This window comes from Chiloscyllium punctatum, chromosome 44 (genome assembly GCF_047496795.1).
Source record: "Chiloscyllium punctatum isolate Juve2018m chromosome 44, sChiPun1.3, whole genome shotgun sequence".
Lineage (NCBI taxonomy): Eukaryota > Metazoa > Chordata > Chondrichthyes > Orectolobiformes > Hemiscylliidae > Chiloscyllium > Chiloscyllium punctatum.
The window spans coordinates 49830403-49852491 of record NC_092782.1 but is presented as its reverse complement, the minus strand read 5'-3'; the positions used below and the strand labels follow the sequence as shown (position 1 = coordinate 49852491).

Below are 22089 nucleotides of genomic sequence, written 5' to 3'. Positions count from 1 at the left end.
ATCCACCAATATCATTTATTGTATCCGTTGCTCCCGATGTGGTCTCCTCTACACTGGGGAGACTGGACGCCTCCGAGCAGAGCGCTTTAGGGAACATCTCTGGGACACCTGCACCAATCAACCACACAGCCCCGTGGCTCAACATTTCAACTCCCCCTCCCACTCTGCCGAGGACATGGAGGCCCTGGGCCTCCTTCACCACCACTCCCTCACCATCAGATGCCTGGAGGAAGAACGCCTCATCTTCCGCCTCGGAACACTTCAACCCCAGGGCATCAATGTGGACTTCACCAGTTTCCTCATTTCCCCTTCCTCACCTCACCCCAGTTCCAAACTTCCAGCTCAGCATTGTCCCCATGACTTGTCCTACCTGCCTAGCTTCTTTTCCACCTATCCATTCCACCCCCCCCAACCTATCACCTTCATGCCCACCCCCACTCACCTATTGTACTCTATGCTACTTTCTCCCCACCCCACCCTCCTCTCATTTATCTCTCCATCCTTCAGGTACTCTGCCTGTATTCCTGATGAAGGGCTTTTGCCCGAAACGTTGACTTTACTGCTCCTCGGATGCTGCCTGAACTGCTGTGCTTTTCCAGCACCCCACTAATCTAGAATCTGGTTTCCAGCATCTGCAGTCCTTGTTTTTACCTTTTATTTAGTATGATTGCAACATTTAAAAGGGATCTCGATGGGTATACGAATCAGAAGGATTTGGAGGGATACGGGCCAGATGCTGACAGGTGGGACGAGATTAGGTTGGGATATCTGGTTGGTATGGACAAGTTGGACTGAAGGGTCTGCTTCCGTGCTGTACATCTCTTGGACTCTACATAATCAAGAAGAACCCACTCTGTTCAGTACTGCAGACTTAACAACAAAGTTACACATTAAAAACCTATGAACTCCTCTGTTATTGTGCTGGTTCCTCCAAAGACAGTTGTGAATTTCACTGTTAAGTTTTGCTGGATGCAATCGGATGTCCAGGATACATGAACTCAAACGGCAAGGCAGTAACTGTGCAGATTCAGTGCTGTGCCAGTTAGCATTTTTCTTTCTCCCTTCTGACCATGTGGTTGCTTTCTTTGCCTGCTTTTCCTCCTTTTAAAAGTCCCTGAGTGTGAAATCAAACCCGGGTCCTTGAAGCTGTGGAGCAGCAGCGCTAACCACTGTGCCACCTATGTCTTATGGTTTAACAGTGATAAGTCCCTTATGAAAGTTTGAATTTTACTCAGTGAAAGCCAAACAAAAACTAATTTATTGTAAATATTACAGGTCTATTCTCCAGAAGGACCCTAATAATATCAAACTGAGTATTCTGCGCTCAAAAGCAACGGGTTACAGAATGAGTTTACGGTCTTTCAGAACTTTTACGTCATGGAAAGGCCTCAACCTGAACACTAAAAAGCCAAATTAAGTTTTCAAATACTTGAGCATTGAGTTAGAATGTCAGTTTATTGAGAAGAACCCGGCTATTGTGAAACATAACCAAAGCAATTTGTTAACAGAAGTTATAAAGGTCATATTTCTCCAGTCTGCCGACAGTGACCCACTCACCCTAATGCCCTTCACGACAGTAATCTGATCATTCTCATCGGCTTCGAAGGAGACGCGTTTTGTACTCCCGCTACCTCCCATGCCGTCAGCATTAACTCAGGAAAAAAAAACAAACAGGGAACAAGTTCGCTGCCGAGAAAACTTTCCAAAGCGTTGCAGCGATAAGTGAGACCACTCAAACCAGTCACACTCCGGCAACGGCCCACTCCATCACACCCCTGAACTCCGCCCCCCCCAAAACCCACCTCCCACTAACAGCCGGCGCGATTGGTCAATCGCCACGTTAACGCTGCCATTCCAGCTCGGCTTACGATTGAAGTCGAACGCTGATTGGCTTGCAGACACCACTGTGACGGAGTGGGCCGATCGAGGGGTCGGGTAAATACTAATATACTTCACAGTAACCTGATGATGGAGCAGCGCTCGGAAAACTAGTGCTTAACCACATTAACCTGTTGGACTTAACCTGATGTTGGGTGGTTTTTAACTTTGTCCACCCCAGTCCAACACCGACACCTCCACATCACAGTGACTGATCGACTTCACATAAAGTTCGGTTTGTTGTCAACTCCCAAGCGACGACGGGAATTGTAGTTCTTTATCGTGAGCTGGTCCAAATACAAAACAGAAACAACGGCTGACCTTACATATGAGACAGCAGATATCGTTACTCTTATGAAATATTACCTTCAAGTTGCTATTGGTGTATTTCACCAAATTTAATCGAGGCCCCGCCCTTTCTTCGCGCCGAGTGGTTTGAAAGGGTGTCATCAAACCATCAGTCAGTGCACGCGCAACGTCGCGGTTTAGTGACAACAAAAAAATGGCGAGCGAGGCCGGAAAGTACAGGAGCGCCATCAGTAAAAGTAAAGATCCTTCAGGCTTACTTATTTCTGTCATAAGGTAAGCGCTGTCGGAAAATACATATCCCATCGCTATGACATGAAGCAGTTGTTTTGGGCATGATCTTTGATTTCAATGCAAACCTCTCAGTATTGTAGTGTTACACGATATGATAGCCCAACCCAAAGAAACATATTGGGAAAGTAAAGAAATCGACTATTATTTATGGTTTGTCTTGAAATTTGTATGTTCGACAAATTCCACTGATTGTTAAACATTACAACCATCACCGTTTCACATTTTCTTTGCATTTATGTCGGTCTGACAGCTATGTAAAGGGGTATCAGCATAAGCTCAGTTGACAATGTCAGCTCAGAGTAAGAAAGTTGACATCGATGTTTGGTAGGTGAGACTACAACTGAAGTATTGCTTGCAGTTTTGGTCTCCCTATCTCAGGTTATGGGGGAATAGTAGGAGATTGGCACTAGATAATAGACCCAGTGATGGCATGATGGGCTGAATAGAATTTTGAGTTATCGTACTTCTGTGATTTTGTGAGCATATACTTAACAACAGAGGGAGAGCAAAGAGAGTTCACTAGGCTGATGTTGGCAATGGGAGTGCTGACATATGAGGACAGATTGAGTTAACTTGGCGTGTACACTATTCGTTAGGTCAGAAATCACAGGGCACCAGATTATAGTCCAACAGGTTTATGTGAAATCACAAGTTTTCATCAAGTAAAGGAGCAGTGCTTTGAAATCTTGTGAATGCAAATAGACCTATGAATAATAACCTGGTGTCATGTGACTTAAGACTTTGTACACTCCAGTCCAACATTGGGATCTTCGTATCATGTATTCATTCCAGTTTATAAGGATGAGAAATTAAAACATATAATATTCAGGGCTGGATAACCTAGACATGGGGAGGATGCTTTCCCTGGTTGCGGAATCTGCAACCTGAAATCCATTTAGTTTTATGATACAAGTAGGGCCGTTTCAGCCTGAGATAAGAAAACATTTCTTCATGTAAAGGTAGTGAGCCTGTGGAATTCACAACCACAGAAGGCAGTGGATGCTGGATTCCTGAATATATTCAAGAAAGGTATTAGTGAATTGTTGGATATTAAAGCCGTCATTGAATATGGGCGAAAGTGGGAGTATGGAATTAAGAGAGTGCATTAGACATCATTATTTGGATAGTGGAACAGGCTGAAAAGGCTGAACAGCAACACCCTGCTCGCAGTTTGTGTTTCCATCTCAGCCAGAAACACAGTCTGTCATCACAGTTCATTACTGAGGGCAATGTCTGATTCAAGGGGAGATCTGAGATCTCATTTGTGAAAAAGAGCAGACCTGTTATCCCCTTGGCCTGAAGAGTGTTATTCCCACTATTAAGTGTCACATATTTTTTCAAAACAAGGTGACTGTTTACCATGTTTTGAAGGAGTATACTATGCATAAATTGGCTGCTGCAATGATAATGATGTCGTAGTTGTGGGTACATTCACTGAGCAGGGAAGTTGATTTGCAGTTGTTTTGACCCCGTCCAAGTGACATTTTCAGTGCTTTGGATCCTCCTGTGCTGCTTTACAATGTCTTTTGGAATTTACTTGATTCCATTCTTGCTGCTTCCGGTTGCTGGTTCTGGTTCTTCGTTGTAGTGGCCATTATATTGGGTTGAGGTCTATGTACTTGTTGATGGAGTCTGTGGCTGAGTGCCGTGCACTTAGAAATTCTCTGGCTGTCCTATGTTTTAGCTTGTCCTGTGATCGTTGTGTTGTCCCAATCAAATTTGTGGTCCTTGTGATGTATGTGTATGGCTACTTGGGACAGCTGGTGTATAGTGGCTAGTTGGTGTACGTGGATGTAGACTGCTAGTTATCTGTCTGTTTGCCCTATATTGTGTTTTGTGCAGTCTTTGCATGGAGTCCTGTAAATTATCTCAGTCTTGCACATGATGGGTATAGGGTTTTTTGTCCTCTGTGATTTTGTCTGAGCATGGGCTATCGTGAATCAGTGCTTGGAAAAGTCTGGCAGTCAATTCTGAAATGTTTTTGTGGAAGATAGCATAGTCAGTGAGTTAGCTCATGGTATGTCCTCATTGCATTGTTTGTTTGTTAGGCATCGGTGGATGAAGTTGCAGGGATATCCGTTCATGGCGAATATTCTGCAAAGGTGTTCTTTTTTCACACTTGATTGGGACAACGTAACGATCATAGGGCAGCCAGAGAATTTCTTGAAGCATGGCATTGAGCGACAGACTCCATCAACAAGCAAGTGGACCTTGACCCAAAATACTGGCCACTGCAAAGCACTGAAAATGTCACTTAGACAGGGGATGAAATGTCTGCAAATCAGTTTCCCAGCTCAGCAAACATTTCCACAACTATGACAACTGGTACGCAAACTACAAATCTTTACACAAACCTTGATAGATAATGTTCTTCACAGTTGTCTGTAAAGCACTTTTGGAACATGATGTTTGTAGACAAACTTTCATAGCTTTTTTTTCCTTAACTAAAACCTGTCTACTTCTCTTTTATTTTGGAATGGTAGATATCACATATTCTGGAGCTCTAACCTTACCATGTAATTCCCCAAGTTCTGCTGTAATGTCATGTATTTGGAAAGGCAATGACTGATTAGACATGGTCAACATGGCTGTGTGTGTGGGGAAATCATGTTGCACTAACTTGTTTGAGTTTTTTGAACAAGTAACAAAGAGAATTGATGAAGGCAGAGCAGTGAATGTGGGCTGTATGGACTTCAGTCAAGTGTTCAACAAGGTCCTGCATGGTAAACTGTTTAGCAAGGTGAGATCATGTGGAATTCAGGGAGAACTAGCTATTTGGACACAGAACTAGCTCAAAGGTAGGAGGTAGGGTGGGGATTGAGGGTTGTTTGTCAGATTGGAAGCCTGTGATCTATTTTGTGCTGCAAGGATCAGTGCTGGGCCCACAGCATTTTGCCATTTTTTTATCAATGATTTGGATGTGAACATAGGAGTTGTGGTTAGTAAGATAACACCAAAATTGGTGGTGTAGTGGACAGCAAAGAAGGTTACCTCCGAGTACAAGAGGATCTTGATCAGCTGGGATAATGGGGTGTGGACTGGCAGATGGAGTTTAATTTACATAAATGTGAGGTGCTGCGTTTTGGAAAGGCAAATCAGGGTAGGACTTGTACAGTTAATGGCAAGGTCCTCAGAAATACTGCTGAATCAAGAGACCTTGGAGTGCAGGTCCATAGTTCCTTGAAAGTGGGTCGCAGGTAGATAGGATAGTGAAGAAGGCGTTTGGTATGCTTATGTTTATTGGTCAGAGCATAGAGTACAGGAGTTGTGATGTCGTGTTGCGGCTGTACAGAACATTGGTGAGACCACTTTTTGGACAGTTCTTGTCTCTCTGCTGTCGGAAGGATGTTGTGAAACTTGAAAGGGTCCCAAAATGACTTGAGGTTCGTGCTGGTTTGGAGGGTTTGAGCTATCAAACTTTTATAGAAAAACACTCCCAGTATGTTTTCCATATAGAGATTGGCAAAATTGAGGCGCATGGATAGGATAAATGGGCAAAGTCTTTTCCCAGGGGTTGGGGAGTCTAGAACGAGAGGGCATAGGTTTAGGGTGAGAGGGGAAAGATATAAAAGAGACCTAAGGGGCAACTTTTTCACGCAGAGGGTGGTACGTGTATGGAATGAGCTGCCAGAGGAAGTGGTGGAGGCTGGTACAATTGCAACATTTAAAAGGCATCTGGATGGGTATAAGAATAGGAAGGTTTTGGAGGGATTTGGGCCGGGTGCTGGCAGGTGGGACAAGATTGGGTTGGAATATCTGGTCAGCATGGATGGGTTGGACTGAAGGGCGGCGGTGGTGTTGGTGGAGAATAAAGATAAATACAGAACCAGGAGAGATGTCAGAGACTGAGAGGATCAGCATGGCACTGCTTCTTGGACCAGCAGTCTCAAAAAAGGATGAGCAGCTCTGAACAGCCAGACTGCCACAACCCAAACAAAACCAAACCATAGAAAAGCTGAGCTGGGAGAACTGGCCACTCCCCCTTGATTTAAACACAACCTTGTTCAAGCAGCTGCACCATCACATGTCCCCTTTTTGCTCTCCTGATTTCCCTCTTTAAGTATACTCCTACTGCCTTTATACACTTCTAGGGATTCATTCGATCCTGCTGTCAATACCTGACACATGCTTCCTTCTTTTTCTTGACCCAAACCTCAACTTCTCTCATCATTGAGCGTTTCCTACACCTACCAGCCTTGCCTTTCACCCTAACAGGAATATACTGTCTCTAGACTCTCGTTAACCATTTCCAGCTGTCCCTTTACCTGCGAACATCCGCCCCCATCAACTTTTGAAAGTTCTTGCCTAATACCGTCAAAATTGACCTTCTTCCAATTTGAACTTCAACTTTTAGATCTGGTCTATCCCTTTCCATCACTATTTTAAAACTAATAGAATTTTGGTCACTGGCCCTGCAGTTCTCTTCCACTAACACCTCAGTCACCTGCCAAACTTTACTTCCTAAGAGTAGGTCAAGTTTTGCACCTTCTCTGGAACATACTTCCACATACTGAATCAGAAAATTTTCTCAGACACACTTAAGAAATTCCTCTCCATCTAAACCTTTAACACTATGGCAGCCCCAGTCTGTGTTTTGACAGTTAAAATCCCCTACCATAACCACCCCATTATTCTTAAAGATAACAGATCTCCTTAGAAATTTGTTTCTCAATTTCCTACTGACTGTTGCAGCTTATGCTGTGTATTTCCAATAAAGTGATCATCCCTTTCTTATTTCTCAGTTCCACCCAAATAACCTCCCTGGACGTATACCCAGGAATCTTCTCCAAGTACAGCTGTAATGTTATCCCTCATCAAAAGCAATTCTCCCTCTCCTCTCTTGCCCCCACTTTTTCTATCATTCCTATAGCATTTGTACCCTGGAACATTTCAGCTGCCAGTTCTGTTCATCCCTGAGCCATGTGTTTTTAATCATTATGATATCCAAATCTCATGTTCGTAACCCCATGTCCTGAGTTCATAGAATCATAGAATTCCTACAGTGCAGAAACAAATCATTCAGCCTATCAAGTCCACTCTGACCCTCCGAAGAGTAACCCACCCAGACCCATTTCCCTACCTTTTACTCTACAATTACCCCTGACTAATGCACTCAATCTACATATCCTTGAACACTGTGGACAATTTTAGCATGGCTAATTCCCCTAACCTGCTCATCTTTGGATTGTGGGAGGGAACTGGAGCACTCTGAGGAAACCCATGCAGACATGAGGCGAATGTGCAAACTTCACACAGATAGGCACCTGAGGTTGGAATTGATCCTGTGTCCCTGATTATGTGAGACAGCAGTGCTAACCACTGAGTGACTGTGTCTTGCCTGTTAGGCCTCATGGATTGAAATAAATGCAGTGTAATTTGTCAGTCCTACCTCGTTCTCTGCTTTGTTCCTGACTGTTCCTGACTGTTTGATTTGCTCCTTTTCCCAACTGTACCAGTCTCCGGCTGATCTGTCCTCACTACCTTCCTGGCACCAAATCCCCCACCCCTGGCCTTCCAACTCCACCCCACCCCACCTTACTGGTTTAAATCCTTCTCAGTGGCTCTGGCAAATCCCCCTGCCAGTATATTAGTCGCCTTCCAATTCAGGTGCAATGTTTCCTTCCTGTACAGTTCACTCTTACCCCAGAAGAGATTCTAATGATCCAAAAATGTCAGTCCTTTTCCTATGCACCAGCTCCTAAGCCACACATTTATCTGCTCTATCCGCCTATTCTCACCCTCAATAGCCCGTAGCACCGGGAGTAATTCTGATCTTAAAATCCTTGAGGATGTCCTCTTCAACTTCCTGCCAAACTTCCTATATTCTACCTTCAGAATTCTCTTTCTATGTTGTTAGTTCCAATGTGTTCAATGACTTCCTGCCAGTCCCCACTCCCCTTTTGAGAATGTTCTGAACTCTGAGATATCATTGATTCTGGCACAAGGGAGGCAACACCATTCTGATTTCTTGGTCACTGCTGTCGAAACCTCTTTGGCCTCTGATTAGAGAGACCCCAATCACAATCAATCACTTGAAACCTGACATACCCTTCATTTCATTGGTACCAGAAGCTTGGCTGTTCGTACTACATTCCCCTGAGTCCATCACCCTCTACATTTTCCAAAACAGCATACTTGTTTGAGATAGGGATAGCCATTGGAGACTCATGCACTGCCTTCTTCCCTCGCCTACCTTTTTCTGGAGGTAACCAGGTAACAAGGATATGTTTTCTGGACTGTATCTGTGGTTTTAGTCCCTTCCTATAACTGCCATTTACCACACCCACTGGCTCTTGTAAAATTCTCATTACCTGTCACTGCTGCTCCAACTGATCCATGTGATCTGATACTATTTGCAACCAAATGGCGGCATAGTGACAGTGGTTAGCAGTGCTGCCACACAGCGCCAGAGACCCGGGTTCAATTCCCGCCTCAGGCAACAATCTGTGTGGAGTTTGCACATTCTCCCCGTGTCTGCGTGGATTTTCTTCGGGGTCTTCCGGTTTCTTCCCACAGTCCAAAAATGTGCAGGTTAGGTGAATTGGCCATGTTAAATTGCCCATAGTGTAAGGTGAAGGTAAATGTCGGGGAATGGGTCTGGGTGGGTTGCTCTGCAGAGGGTCGGTGTGGACTTGTTGGGCCGAAGGGCTTATTTCCACACTAAGTAATCTAATCTATGTAAACACCTTTACTGCAGACATAATCATCAGTAACAATAGAATCTCCCTAATCTCCCACATCTGACAGAAAATGCACATGACTCTCATAAAGGCTGTTTTTGCACCTTCACAATCTACACACCCAGAAAATAGGTCTCAGTACTCCAAAAATCACTTCTCCAGGCTAACCTCGTACCAGTTTAACTTTTTTTAAAATTGTCAAAAAGACACATCTCAATAAAACATATAATCAATAAGTACTCAATCACTGTTGTAGATTTACAAAAAAAGAACTGCAATGTTTCATTTGAAAACTATGCACTTATCTGCTCTCGTGCTGTGAATTCCCCCACACTGGTTCCTCCAAGGTTAGCTGTGATTTTTGCTGTTTGTTCATTTTTCTTAGATGCACTCCAATGTCCAAAGATACTTGAACCCAAACCGCAAAGGTAGTAGCTGTACAGATTCACTACTGTGTCAGACAGCAATGGAGGATTGTTTTATCGTTTAATTCACTGATTATGTGGTCTCTGCCTTTTGTCTCTTTCCCTCCCTTTTTAAAATGACGTTGTTTTGATCTTTTTTTTCCCCTCAAAGTTCCAAACAAAAAACCAACAGCTTATAAAACAGTAATTGTTCCTCCTGGAACTGAAAGATGTCAGCTCCAACACATTAAAATACCTCAAAAGAAAGCAGCTTGACAGCAAGATGTTTTTTTTTAACTGCACTATTCCTAGCCTTTGACCTGCTCTTGTCTCTATTTATGTGTTTCTGGTCAATAGTAACCACCACTATGTTGATATTGGGGGTTTCAGTGATGGTAACACCATTAAATGCCAAGGGTCAATAGTTAATTTGTTAAGAAACCAAGACCTACAAATAGAGAGGTGGGACATACCACTAGCGCTTCTCCAAAGACTCTCACTGATGTTAACTAGTATGGTCATGAAACGTCTGATAACAAACCTTCAAGTTCAGTGAGCTAACTTACATACTTTATCATCAATCTGAGCTACAAATCTTCTCAAAAATCGTTAATTTGTTTCTGGAATTTGTGTGGTGTGAATGTCACTTGCCATTTGTGTGATCAGAGTTCAATTTCTAACAGTATTTGATCATTGGATATGGTAGTTGATTACTAGGCAAGAGTCATTCTTCATCCCCCTGCATCCCTGAATAAAACAAAATAAAGTATTACAGTCCACTTTTGGCAATGGTCAGTATGATTATTTCATGCAATATGCCTTTTTTGGCACCAGAAAATTGTAATTTGGATCTGAGCATGAAGTGCAAAATACACTGGAAGGTCTGTTTGATTTTAATATTAAAATATTTAAAGTTTAAAAAGCCCCTGTGCAATGGCAATATAGGTTACGTTACAAGCAGTTACTCACACCGTGGCAATTTTCTTATGCCAAAATCCAGTTTGTGCCATTAACGTGAAAGCTCGTGGTGATGATCATGCAAGTATCTGATGTGATATCATCCTCTACAGCAAATTGGGATTCCAGAAATGTTCATTTCCCTTTTTATGCAATTCTCCATGAGTCTTTTAGAAATGGTTCATGCAGTGCAGTATGTTTGTCCTGTGGGTATACAGAGAAATAAAACCTTTTTAAAATTCTTTTTTCTTAAATCTTTTACTAACGCTGCTTATCAAAAATAATTACAAACCTGTCAATAACAAAATTCAGCGTTTTGCGTTACCTAAAATTAAAACGTCCATTTACTATTTTGAAAGACTTCAGTCAGATTCAAGTGATGTTGGCAAGTATATTTTGTCATTCAAGTGAAATATCCTCTTAATTCTATTTTTCCTATGTCTTTTTGTAGAACTCTGTCTATGAGTGATGATATTCATGATCGAGAAGCTGAGAAGGGCCGCCTTGAGGAAGCTTATGAGAAATGTGACCGTGACTTGGATGAATTGATTGTACAGCACTACACAGAACTTACCACAGCCATCAGGACATACCAAAGTATCACAGAACGTATTACCAGCTCACGCAACAAAATCAAGCAGGTGAAGGAGAATCTGCTTTCATGCAAAATGCTGCTCCACTGCAAAAGGGATGAGTTGCGCAAACTTTGGATTGAAGGTATTGAACACAAGCATGTCCTCAATCTGCTTGATGAAATTGAGAACATCAAACAGGTGCCACAAAAGCTTGAACGATGCATGGCAAGCAAACATTATCTTCATGCCACAGACATGCTGGTAAGTACTTGCCGAAATGTGAATGGAGGTTTGTTCAAGCTGCTTAGTAATTTGTGCAGATTGAACGCTAGATAATCAAGGATTCTATGGATTGCTAAATGTTTTACAGAAGCGTATTTATAATAGATAAGAAATGAGCAGGAGTAGACCCCAGGACTCTTGAACTTACTTTGTTTATTTGAATGGAAACAATTATTAACAAAGGTTTTAAAAATGTAGTTTTAAAACCAAGGTGATGTTCGGTTATGTTTCTAGGATTCAGACATTTTTTTTAAAGAGTTTTACAGAATTGATTCTGATTTCATTTCTACCTGGAGAAATTTGACCAGGTTTTATTTACACTTTAGTACAAGTTCAATCTTTCTTTATACAGGTCATTTATTTTCAACTGCAAAGACTGATTAGGATGGGATGAATTGTATCAATGCCACCTCTAGGTGGCGCATGGAGTGCGTACACCCAAACATAAAGCTAACTACCTTTGTAAGCGATTTTAAAACACCTGTTCCATTTAGATTTTCTATGGAGCCAGTAATTAGGGCCTAATGCCAGCTCTATTATTTGTGTACAACCATCCATCCTTCCAGGATCGAAAAGTTCAAGTGACTGCATCCCTTGAACTACACTGATCATTTGCCAGTCTTGTTTGAAATGTTCACCATGTTGGTGATGACACCAGTGGCACTTGTATATTTAGAGCTGGCTGATGCCTCCGCCTGCATATGTGCTGGCAGCCATTTGGTGCTCAGTCATCACTCAGATGTTGGATACAATCTTCAAGTCATGTTAAAGACTAACACAGAGCAGTATATACATATATAAAGTTTTATCCCTATTGTAATGATACTGTGGCTGAAAGAGATGGTTTTTTTCATTTCTTTTATGAAGAAAGCTTGAGATATTTCCCAAGTGGTTTGCTCATTGTGAGTCTGCTAGCTTGTGAGGCCGAGGGTTTTTTTTCACAGCTGGAATAATAGAAGCAGCCTGAATGGTTGGGGTGTAGGATTTTTAGTTTTAGCTTTCTGCAGTTGCTGGGCTTTTGAAACTGGATGTCGAAGGTCATCTTCCTCTCTGTTTCAACTAAAAGCTTAGGTTGTCTTCCTGCTGCTGGAATTGCATGAGACACAACCAGTTTTACTGACTTTGCCTTTGCTATGGATGTATTTATGGGATAGAACTGTATATTGAAATAGTCACTTAGTAGTTAATATTATTTTATTAGTATTTCAAGAGTTACAATTAAGCCAGTTCTTTGTAATTTTATGTATTTTAACTGTAATGTAAAAGTAAAATGTGTTTTTACAATTTAGATACAAGCCTTAAACTTGCCAAACAAGTAAGTTAAGATTTTCTTTTTGCACTGGAAAGAAAGAAAATAAAGACTGACATACTTTAAAAATGTGAAGGAGGACTGTGATTAAACAGTTATGACCTTAAACTTGCAGAGTTGACATCTACATTGCATTCAGCATGAACATAAGTCCGGCAGCTAGAGTCAATGGGCTGTCAAGTCTTTCGCATTTTATTTTCAAAATAAGATCAGTGCATTGACTTTAAGAGTTGGGAGGTCATGTTGTGGTTGTGCAGGACTTTGGTTGGCCATTTTTGGAATACTGCGTTCAATTCTAATTTTCTTGCTGTAAGAAAGATGTTGTAAAACTTGAAAGTGTTCAAAAAACATTGACCAGGATATTGCCAGGGTTGGAGGGTTTGAGCTATAGGGAGAGGCTGAATAGACTGGGGCTGTTTTCTCTGGAGTGTCGGAGGCTGAGGTGTTACATCTTGAAACACATGGATAGGGTGAATAGGCAAGGTCTTATTCCCAGGGTCGGGGAGTTCAAAACTAGAGGGCACAGTAGATTTGAGGTGGAGAGGGGAAAGATTTAAAAGGGACCTGAGGGGCAACTTGTTCATGCAACGGATGGTGCACGTATGGAAGGAGTAGTTGGATGAGTTGATCGAGGTTGGTACAATGTCAACATTTCAAAGGCACCTGGATGGGTATATGAGTAGGAAGGGTTTAGAGGGATATGGGCCAAGTGCTGGCAAATGGGACTAGATTAATTTAGGATATCTGGTTGGCTTGGATGAGTTGGATCGAAAGGTCTCTTCCATATTATGCATCTGTGTCTGTGACTCTTGGTGGTGGAGCAAATAAATCTCTAGGTGCAGAAAAAATATATCATTTAAGATGACAAGTGCAATTCAAATAGAAGCCATAAAATGTGCAAATCAAGCATTCTGAAAGAAATAGAATCAATCAAGAGAAATCCCATTCACACAATTCATGCAAAAAAACACATTTTGTTAGAGCTTTTCATCATGCACTCATCAGAATGATTTGAAGAAGATTAATATAAAGGGGAAATCCAGCATTCATCCTCTGACGTGAGTGCTGATTGGTATAGGTATTGCTTTGGAGCATATGCCAGTTCAGCTAGAAGGACAAAGATAAAGATGCATGGGACCGTCACTTGAATGTTTCTCTCAAAGCAATACCATTGAGTTGGAACTATATCATCTTTCCTTCACTGCTGCTGGGTCTAAATCCTTCCAAACAGCATTTTGGGTGTGTCTATGCTCCAATGACTGTAGCAGTTCAAGAAAGCAGTGGAATATCGCACTCTAGAGGGAGATTAACATTGGGCCAGCATCTATTGTCTAGTCAGTGACATTGACATGCCACAAATTATGATTAGAAAAGAAAAGCTTCCACTTTTAATTTAGAATATGGACGATAGGCGATACGGTGCTGATACCAGAACTGAGCGTATCGTTATCAAAGCATGCTGAACTGGTTGGCGTTTCTTTGGTGCGCCAAAGTTAGTGGACATTAGAAAACATGGAAATTTTTTCAAACTGAGAGGTGTAGAACTTCAAAACTTAGTGTAGAGCTTCATTGACAAATCAGAGTGGGTGGTTAGGTGGCAGATCAAATTCAACGTGGAGGAGTTTGAGGTGATCAATTTTGGTACAAAGAAATGGTACTGTTCCACAGTGTCAGGAGCAATGTGACCTGTATGAATATAAGTTCAAGTCACTAAAGCTGGGAGGCATGTCAAGACAGGTGTTCAAAAAAAAGGATCATTTGTCGGTTTCTTCAGGGGTAAGACATGGACAAAAGCAGGGAGGTTACATTGAATTTGTACAGGACGTTTGATTATACCTCGGCTGAGTATTTTATATGGCTCTGGAGCACGGAACATCAAGAAGAATTTGAATGCCTTAGGGAGTGCAGAAGTTGTTGTCAAGAATGCTGCTAGAAATGATATACTTCAGTTATGAAGAAAGATTGGATAAGTTGAGACAGTTTTCCTTGGGAAAACTTTTCCAGTTCAATGAAGAGTTTATTGCTTTGAAATGCCACTCTGTTTCTCTGTCCACAGAGCTGACCTGCTGAGAATTTAAAGCATTTGGGTTTTATTTATGGGGCTGATGGCAAAGCCCGAAGTCTTGATCCCAATCTAATCAAATTATTAGTCTGATGAAATGCACAATGGCCATTGGAAAGTTATCACTATTTATGGAGTCTGATCAGTCCATCAAAGAAAAACCAAAGTTTGAAATAGTTTTGAATTGCGTTTTAAACAGAAGGATTGTGCCTGAAGTATGACTGAAGTATGACTTGGTTAACCTTCCATTATCAATTTAACAGATTGTATTCTCTGAACTTTCACTAAATATTAAATGAATATTCCTCAGAATGTATTGTGCCTTCAGAAAGTAAGCAAGATACAATCCCATGTGTCTGTGAGATTGTGGATCGTGGAGATGGCTTTCGTGAATTGGCCCATTCACATCCCTCTTTTTTTTTTCATTTTGATTTATACCTTAACTGTATCCATTTGTCTGTCTTTGAGTTGGGCGGAGAGATTCTTAGGAGGTTAGGGTTGAAATCCTTGTTACAAATACAGGGACTGGTAAGCTGATTTTGATTTGGGCATCTGTCTTTGTATCATAACACTGTTTCACAAAGCATCTCAAAAATATCAAGTACTTGATTTTCAGTTTGAAGTGCTTTCTTGATTTTTCCAGCTATAAAAGTTAGCCTTCCAATTCAGTTTATAGTTCCAAAAGAAAAACTCTCTTGCAAGGTATTCTAAATTTTTTAATTGCTCTCACTGCACCAGATGCAGCACAGATAAGTTGCAGATTTTGAATTATGAGACTTTACCTGCTGAAAACAAACTTTTTTTTGTTGCTTGTACTTTTAATTCATATCTTGTTTTGAAGCCCAAACAGAAGCAAACTTGAAATAACATTTTTTGTGAAGGGTTTGCGTATTTTGCATATCGTTGTACTCCCAAATTTGCATATGCCACAGCTCAGGATGAAACTGGAAGAGGGGGAAGGAAATCTTGCCAGGTTTTTAATAAGGCAGTTACCTTTTAGCAAACCTTTCTTCCTACACGTGAACTAAGTTTTCATACAGCCTTAATAGGGCGGCACGGTGGCACAGTGGTTAGCACTGCAGCCTCACAGCGCCAGCGACCCGGGTTCAATTCCCGCCTCAGGCGACTGACTGTGTGGAGTTTGCATGTTCTCCCCGTGTCTGCGTGGGTTTCCTCCGGGTGCTCCGGTTTCCTCCCACACTCCAAAGATGTGCAGGTCAGGTGAATTGGCCATGCTAAATTGCCCGTAGTGTTAGGTAAGGGGTAGATGTAGATGTAGATGTAGGGGTATGGGTGGGTTACGCTTCGGCGGGGCAGTGTGGACTTGTTGGGCCGAAGGGCCTGTTTCCACACTGTAAGTAATCTAATCTAATCTAAGTAATCTAATCTAATCTAATAAAATTACTACTTCATTGCACTGTGCTTTATTACATGGCATTTTCCACAAAGGTTGCTCAGAAATGATGTCAGTTAAGTTGTATTGCAGAATGTGCACTGTAAATGTTTTAAAATGTTCTCATTGAAACAGATGGGAAAATAAAAATTGTTTTGGTATTTCTTCATGAATTTATTTACTTTTGTGAACAGCAAAATTTTTCCATGCAAACATTACCTTGTTGCTTAAAAGTATTCAAGTAATTTATGCAAGCACATGAAGATTACATCCTCTGTTTAATTTCCTTTCTTTTTCCCACTTAAATTAATTGGAGTAATTTTACCAGTGGGCTTCACATTTTGAAATTGTAATTCCCATATTGTCTTCATAACATAGAATTTATGACTTACTTTATGAACTCAAATTTCTAGTTAGAATTTGATGAAAAGACCCATAGTAAGATGGATTCCAGGATGACCGTTTTCTTCCTAGAACGTGAAATTAACAAAACTGTGGATGCTGGAAATCAGAAACAAAAACAGAAATATCTGGGAAAACCCAGCAAGTCTGGCAGCATATGTGGAGAGAAAGCCAAGTAAATGTTTCAGATCCAGAGATGCTTCACCCAGATCTTCATGGAATTAACATCTTCGATGCAGAGTCAAGTTCCCTCATTTTGTTTTATCTTGTTCAGTTGGGCACCTCTAAGGAGGGCCAGCAAGGGTAAAATATAATGTTTTTGTTCTACTCTGTCTTGGTTTTAATGCTTCATTTACAGGATTACTGTTGCTTTCTGGATATTCTGTCACACATGAGCTGTTCACTTTTAATTTCTTTGCACCATTTTGGTCATTTTGAAGTTATCAGCATGCTGGAACATTGATCAGAGTTATTTCAACTGTTGTAATGTTTGTTGTTTTAAGTATGACAGAGACAATATCGTAGCAGTATTATTGCAGATGCCCAGGTAATATTCTGGGCACCCAGGTTCAAATGGACAGGTAGTGGAGTTTTGAAATCAGTTTAAAAAGAAACGGACCTAAGGGTCTGCTGATGACCATGAATCAGCAGATTGTTGGGGGGAAAGACCCATTCCGTTCACTCCTATCCTTTCTGGGAGGAAACTGCTGTCATTACTTCGTAGTTGACTCTTTAATCTTCACTGGACAATTAAGTGTTGGCAATGAATGCTGGCCTAGCCAACACACCCACAATTGCATGAATGATTAAACAAAAACACTGTGTATGACTTTGAACCACTGTACCAGAAGGAAGTAAATTTATTCCTTTGTATTAACTATGTAATGAACGTGCCCAGAAGCTGACAGTTTATTCACAGAATGTGGGCATTCCTGATGTTTGTTGCTCTTGAGAAGGTTAGCTAATCTTGATTGATTTGTGCTTTCATAAATTTGCGATGCATATTTTTTTAATTGACTCAAATAAGATATGGATATTGCTGGTTATCCCAGCACTTTTTTTTTTACTGATCCCTGTTGCACTCTTAACTACCATGTCTGTTTCAATTTCCTTTGGTGAACCCAGAAGCAAAGTCTTCACTTAAAAATCATGCTCACTTTTGTAGACTGCTGCAACTATACACAATGCTAGTGTGGCCACACTTGGAATATTATGTATAGTTCTGGTTGCCATATTTCGGGAAGGATGTGGAAGCATTGGAAAGGTGCAGAGGAGATTTACCAGGATGTTGCCTGGTCTGGAGGGAAGCTCTTATGAGGAAAGGCTGATAGATTTGGGTCGTTCTCATTGGAAAGAAGAATGCAAAGAGGGGATTTGATAGAGACATACAAGATGATCAGAGGATTAGATCGGGTAAACAGGATGATGTCAGCTTTTATGAGGGGGCATAGCTACAAATTGAGGGGTAATAGATTTAAGACAGATGTCAGAGGCAGGTTCTTTACGCAGAGTGATAAGGGTGTGGAATGCCCCACCTGCCAATGTAGTCAACTCAGCTGCATTAGGGAGATTTAAATAATCCTTGGATAAGCACATGGATGATGATGGGATAGTGTAGGGGGATAAACTGAGAATAGTTCACAGGTTGGCACAACGTCGGGGGTGAAAGGGCCTGTTCTGCGCTGTATTGTTCTATGTTCTGTTGTGATATGCTTTTTAATCTATCATCTGTACTTCCTGGCCTTCCCACACTTAAAAGCTGGGGAAACAGCCCCACTTGAATTCAATTAAATTTATTGTCACGTGTACTGAGGCACCGTGAAAAGCCTTGCGAGCAGTACAGGCTTCCATTTGAGACCTTGTAATTATTGTGAATGTGTGGCAGTTTAGATTTATCCAACAATGATTCCACACTCCTGCTTAATCCCCACACACTACACCTCCGTACAGAACAAAGCAAACAATGTGAACACTTTTTTTTCTTTTTCCCTAAGGATCTATTTGTTAATTTAAAAAACGATTGTTGTCATTTGTGGTTTGTCGGTGATTTTTTTTTGTGTGTGTGGCTGCATGCATGCTGCCTGTGCTGCTGTGTATGTATCCAAGTGTTCATGTCCTCTTGACATAATCTGAGGTTTATTTTGCAGTCTGGAATAGAGCCAGCTGCATTACTCCTCTGTAAAAGCCAGTGTGGGTGTGTTGAGTTACTTGAGCCATTTCCCCAGCTACAGCCATTTTATGATGATTGATGACCATTTTAAGATGAGTTTGGTGTGGAAATGGCCTTTCCTTCCTACCTGGTATCTGTTATTTTACTACATGGACTTAATACAAAAGGTCGATTGGTTATAAAGATCATCAAAATTTATTATGTCTGGCACACAAATTGGCCATCCCTATTTTCATGCAATGCAAGGTTAGTGAAGAAATTCACGCTACAAATCCCTCCCTGATGTGCTCAAAGCTTTCTATGCTCCGTTTGAACAGAATGCCAGCGGTGCACTGTCAGCTCCCTTCGTCACTGCTGCACACGTCAGATCGGTCTTCCTAAGAATGAACCCAAGGAAAGGGACAGGTTCAGACAGAGTCCCTGGCCATGCACTTAGATCCTGTGTGGACCAATTGGCAGTGGTATTCACTGACATCTTCAACCTCTCCCTTCTACAATTGAAGTCCCCACATGCCTCAAGAAGACCAGCATCATCCAAGTACCAAAGAAAACACGTTCAAACTGCCTTACTGGCTACTGCCAGTGGCTCTGACCTCCAGAATCATGAAGTGCTTTGAGAGGCTGGTCATGGCCCACATCAACTTTAGCCACCCAGCCTGCCCAGATCCCCTGCAATTTGCCAACTAACAAAACGGGTCAACAGTGGATGCCATTTCCCTAGCCCTAAACTCATTTCTGGAACATCTGGATAACAAGCTCGCCGACTGTGGCTCCACCTCAAACACTATAATTCCTTCCAGACTAACGTCAAAACTCCTGAGATTTTGGAATTGGCTCTTCACTGTGCCAACTGGATCCTCTGCTTCCAGATTGCCATCAGTGAAGATAGACAACAGCACCTCCTCCATAGTAACCCTCTACAATGGCACATTGCAAGGATGCGTATTCAGCCCCTTAGTGTTCTCCCTGTACAACCACGACTGTATAGCCAAATTCTGTATGAGTGCGATCTACAAGTTTACTGACAACACCACTATGGTAAGATGAATCTCAAGTAACCATGAATCAGAATGCAGAAAGCAGGTGGAGGACTTTGTTATTGTTGCCCTATAACACTATCTCTCTTGATGTTGGCAAAAAAAAGAACTTGGCATTTCTTTCAGGAAGAAAGGAGGATGGCATGCCCCCATCTGCATCAATGGAGCTGTGCTGGAGAGGGTTGAGAGTGTCAACTTCCCAGGAGTGACGATAACCAACAATCTTTCCTGGACTTGCCACATCAATGTGATGGTCAAGAAGGGACAACAACACCTGTTCTTTCTTCGGTGGTTTTGGAAATTCAGCGTGTCCTTAAGGGCCCTGATCAAGTTTGAAACACATGTACCAGAGCAAGCATTCTAACCAGCTCTTAATGGCTTGGTATGGCATCTGCTCTGTTCAGGATCGTAAGAAACCACAGAAGGCTATATGTACAATCCAGATCATTCGGAAACCAACTTCCCATCCATGGACTCTATTTACACTAGTTGCCGTGGAAAGGCTGCCAACATCAAAGACACCTCCCACCCTGGTAATGCTCTTACAACCTCTGCTATCAGGTTTAAGATTCAAAAGCTTGAACACCAGCACCAATAGGGTCAAGAACAGCTTTTTTTCCTGCCAGTGTTAGACAGCTGAGTGGACTCCACAACTTCTTATAATGTGGATCTTGCTTTGTGCACCTCCTCACCCTGTCTAAGCACCCTATGATCTATGTAATGTAATACTTGCATACTGGGTTTTTACTGTAGTTGGGTACATTTGACTACAACAAACGAAATCAAACTTAGTTTGGAATTTTTGGTTGCATATAGATGAAAAGGAGACTGTGTTGAAATATAATTTAAAAAAAATCCTTTGTCTATAGCTTGTTTTATTTTGTGAGCGACACTGGTGTGTAGAAATTGCTAGATTCCCAAAGTGGGACTATCCAATATGAGGTTAGATTTTTTTTTGTTGTTTTAACTGTGATTTGCGTTATTCTTGCAAAAGAAGGAAAATACTTTTTGACTTACATGGTGATTTTTGCACCTTTTTAGGGTTGCTGAAATACATCATGGTTAGCAGGAGATTCAGCACACTGTAAAAGTGTAATTCTCTTGGATTCAGTCCAAGATCATTGTTCATTTATACCATTCACAACCTTCAGCATTATTATACATGGTGCAGTTTGATCTTCATATTTTCCTTTTCTTTTTGTGATTTGTTGAAGATTTGCCATTACAGACTGAGTCATTGTTTTCATAGTTTTTATACTGCATCTGTTCTGACACCTGAGCTTGCATCATAAACTTGTAAGACAAGTTTTAATAATAGGGGTTAAGAAGAGAAGGCTTTTTTTAAATTGAAAAGTGATACACACTCTCTCGTAGTTTGATAATATCGCTTCATATTTATATGATAATAGCATAACCTTCTAATTGCTTTGTTGAAATGTCTTCAAAATCTCATAAAATATCCAGTGTGCAATCTCAACACACTAAAGATTATATGCATGTAATTGTGGCTTTTGATCGCTGATGTTTACTGGGAGCTAATTTCCACTTCAGACACTTGATCTACTCTATAGTCTTGATCGTAAATGAGGTGGCAATATTTTTGAATGCATCAAATTATTATTGCTTATTTTTGACTTAGTTGCCACCATCTGCACTTGACCTTAAACCTCCGTCTATCTGAGAAATTCATTTGAGTCAGAACGGATATTTCAGGGGTAATACTATTGGACATAATAACAAGGATTTATTTATTTTGATAGCTAATTGAAGATTAATATAAAATCTTTGAGATGGTTGTTGAGCAATGCAATTACACGCAACTGCTGTATGCACTAAAAATATACAAATGTATCAGTTAGGAGCAGCAGTAGGTTACTCGGCCTTTTGAAATTGTTCCACCTATCAGTAAGATCAAGGCTGATCTGATTTGGAACCTCTTCCATGTTGCGACCTGCTCCCGAAAAAAATACTTTTCACACCCTTGCTTACCAAGAATCTCTGCCATTTAAGTGTATTTGAAGACTGCCTCCATTGCCTTCTGAGAAAGGGAGTTCCTCAGATTTACGGCTAACTGAGAGAACAAAACACATCATCTCTGACTTAAATAGGTGACCTTTTGCTTTCAAACAGTGATACCTCATTCTAGATGTTCTCACAGCAGGAAATCGTCTCTCTCCATGTTCAGGCAGGAAAGAAATGGTCGTGTGAGGGAGCCTTGGTTGACGAGGGAGGTTGAATGTCTAGTAAAGAGGAAGAAGGAGGCTTACATAAGGTTGAGGAAACAAGGTTCAGACAGAGCAGTGGAGGGATACAGGATAGCCAGAAGGGACCTGAAGAAAG

The 22089-nt window shown here is 41.3% G+C and overlaps 2 protein-coding genes across 2 annotated transcripts in view; one reads left to right on the top strand and one right to left on the bottom strand.

Moving 5' to 3' along the window:
* chchd3a (coiled-coil-helix-coiled-coil-helix domain containing 3a) overlaps positions 1 to 1786 on the bottom strand; it is a 237486-nt gene extending 235700 nt beyond the window's left edge. The window contains exon 1 of the mRNA XM_072562913.1: positions 1558 to 1786. Within this exon, the coding sequence (XP_072419014.1) occupies positions 1558 to 1638 (81 nt within the window). The 5' untranslated portion in view covers positions 1639 to 1786. The remainder of the gene's footprint in view (positions 1 to 1557) is intronic.
* A 142-nt stretch (positions 1787 to 1928) lies between these two features.
* exoc4 (exocyst complex component 4) overlaps positions 1929 to 22089 on the top strand; it is a 567281-nt gene continuing 547120 nt past the window's right edge. Inside the window, exons 1-2 of the mRNA XM_072562911.1 lie at positions 1929 to 2460; positions 10971 to 11355. Coding sequence (XP_072419012.1) covers positions 2381 to 2460; positions 10971 to 11355 — 465 coding nt within the window. The 5' untranslated portion in view covers positions 1929 to 2380. The remainder of the gene's footprint in view (positions 2461 to 10970; positions 11356 to 22089) is intronic.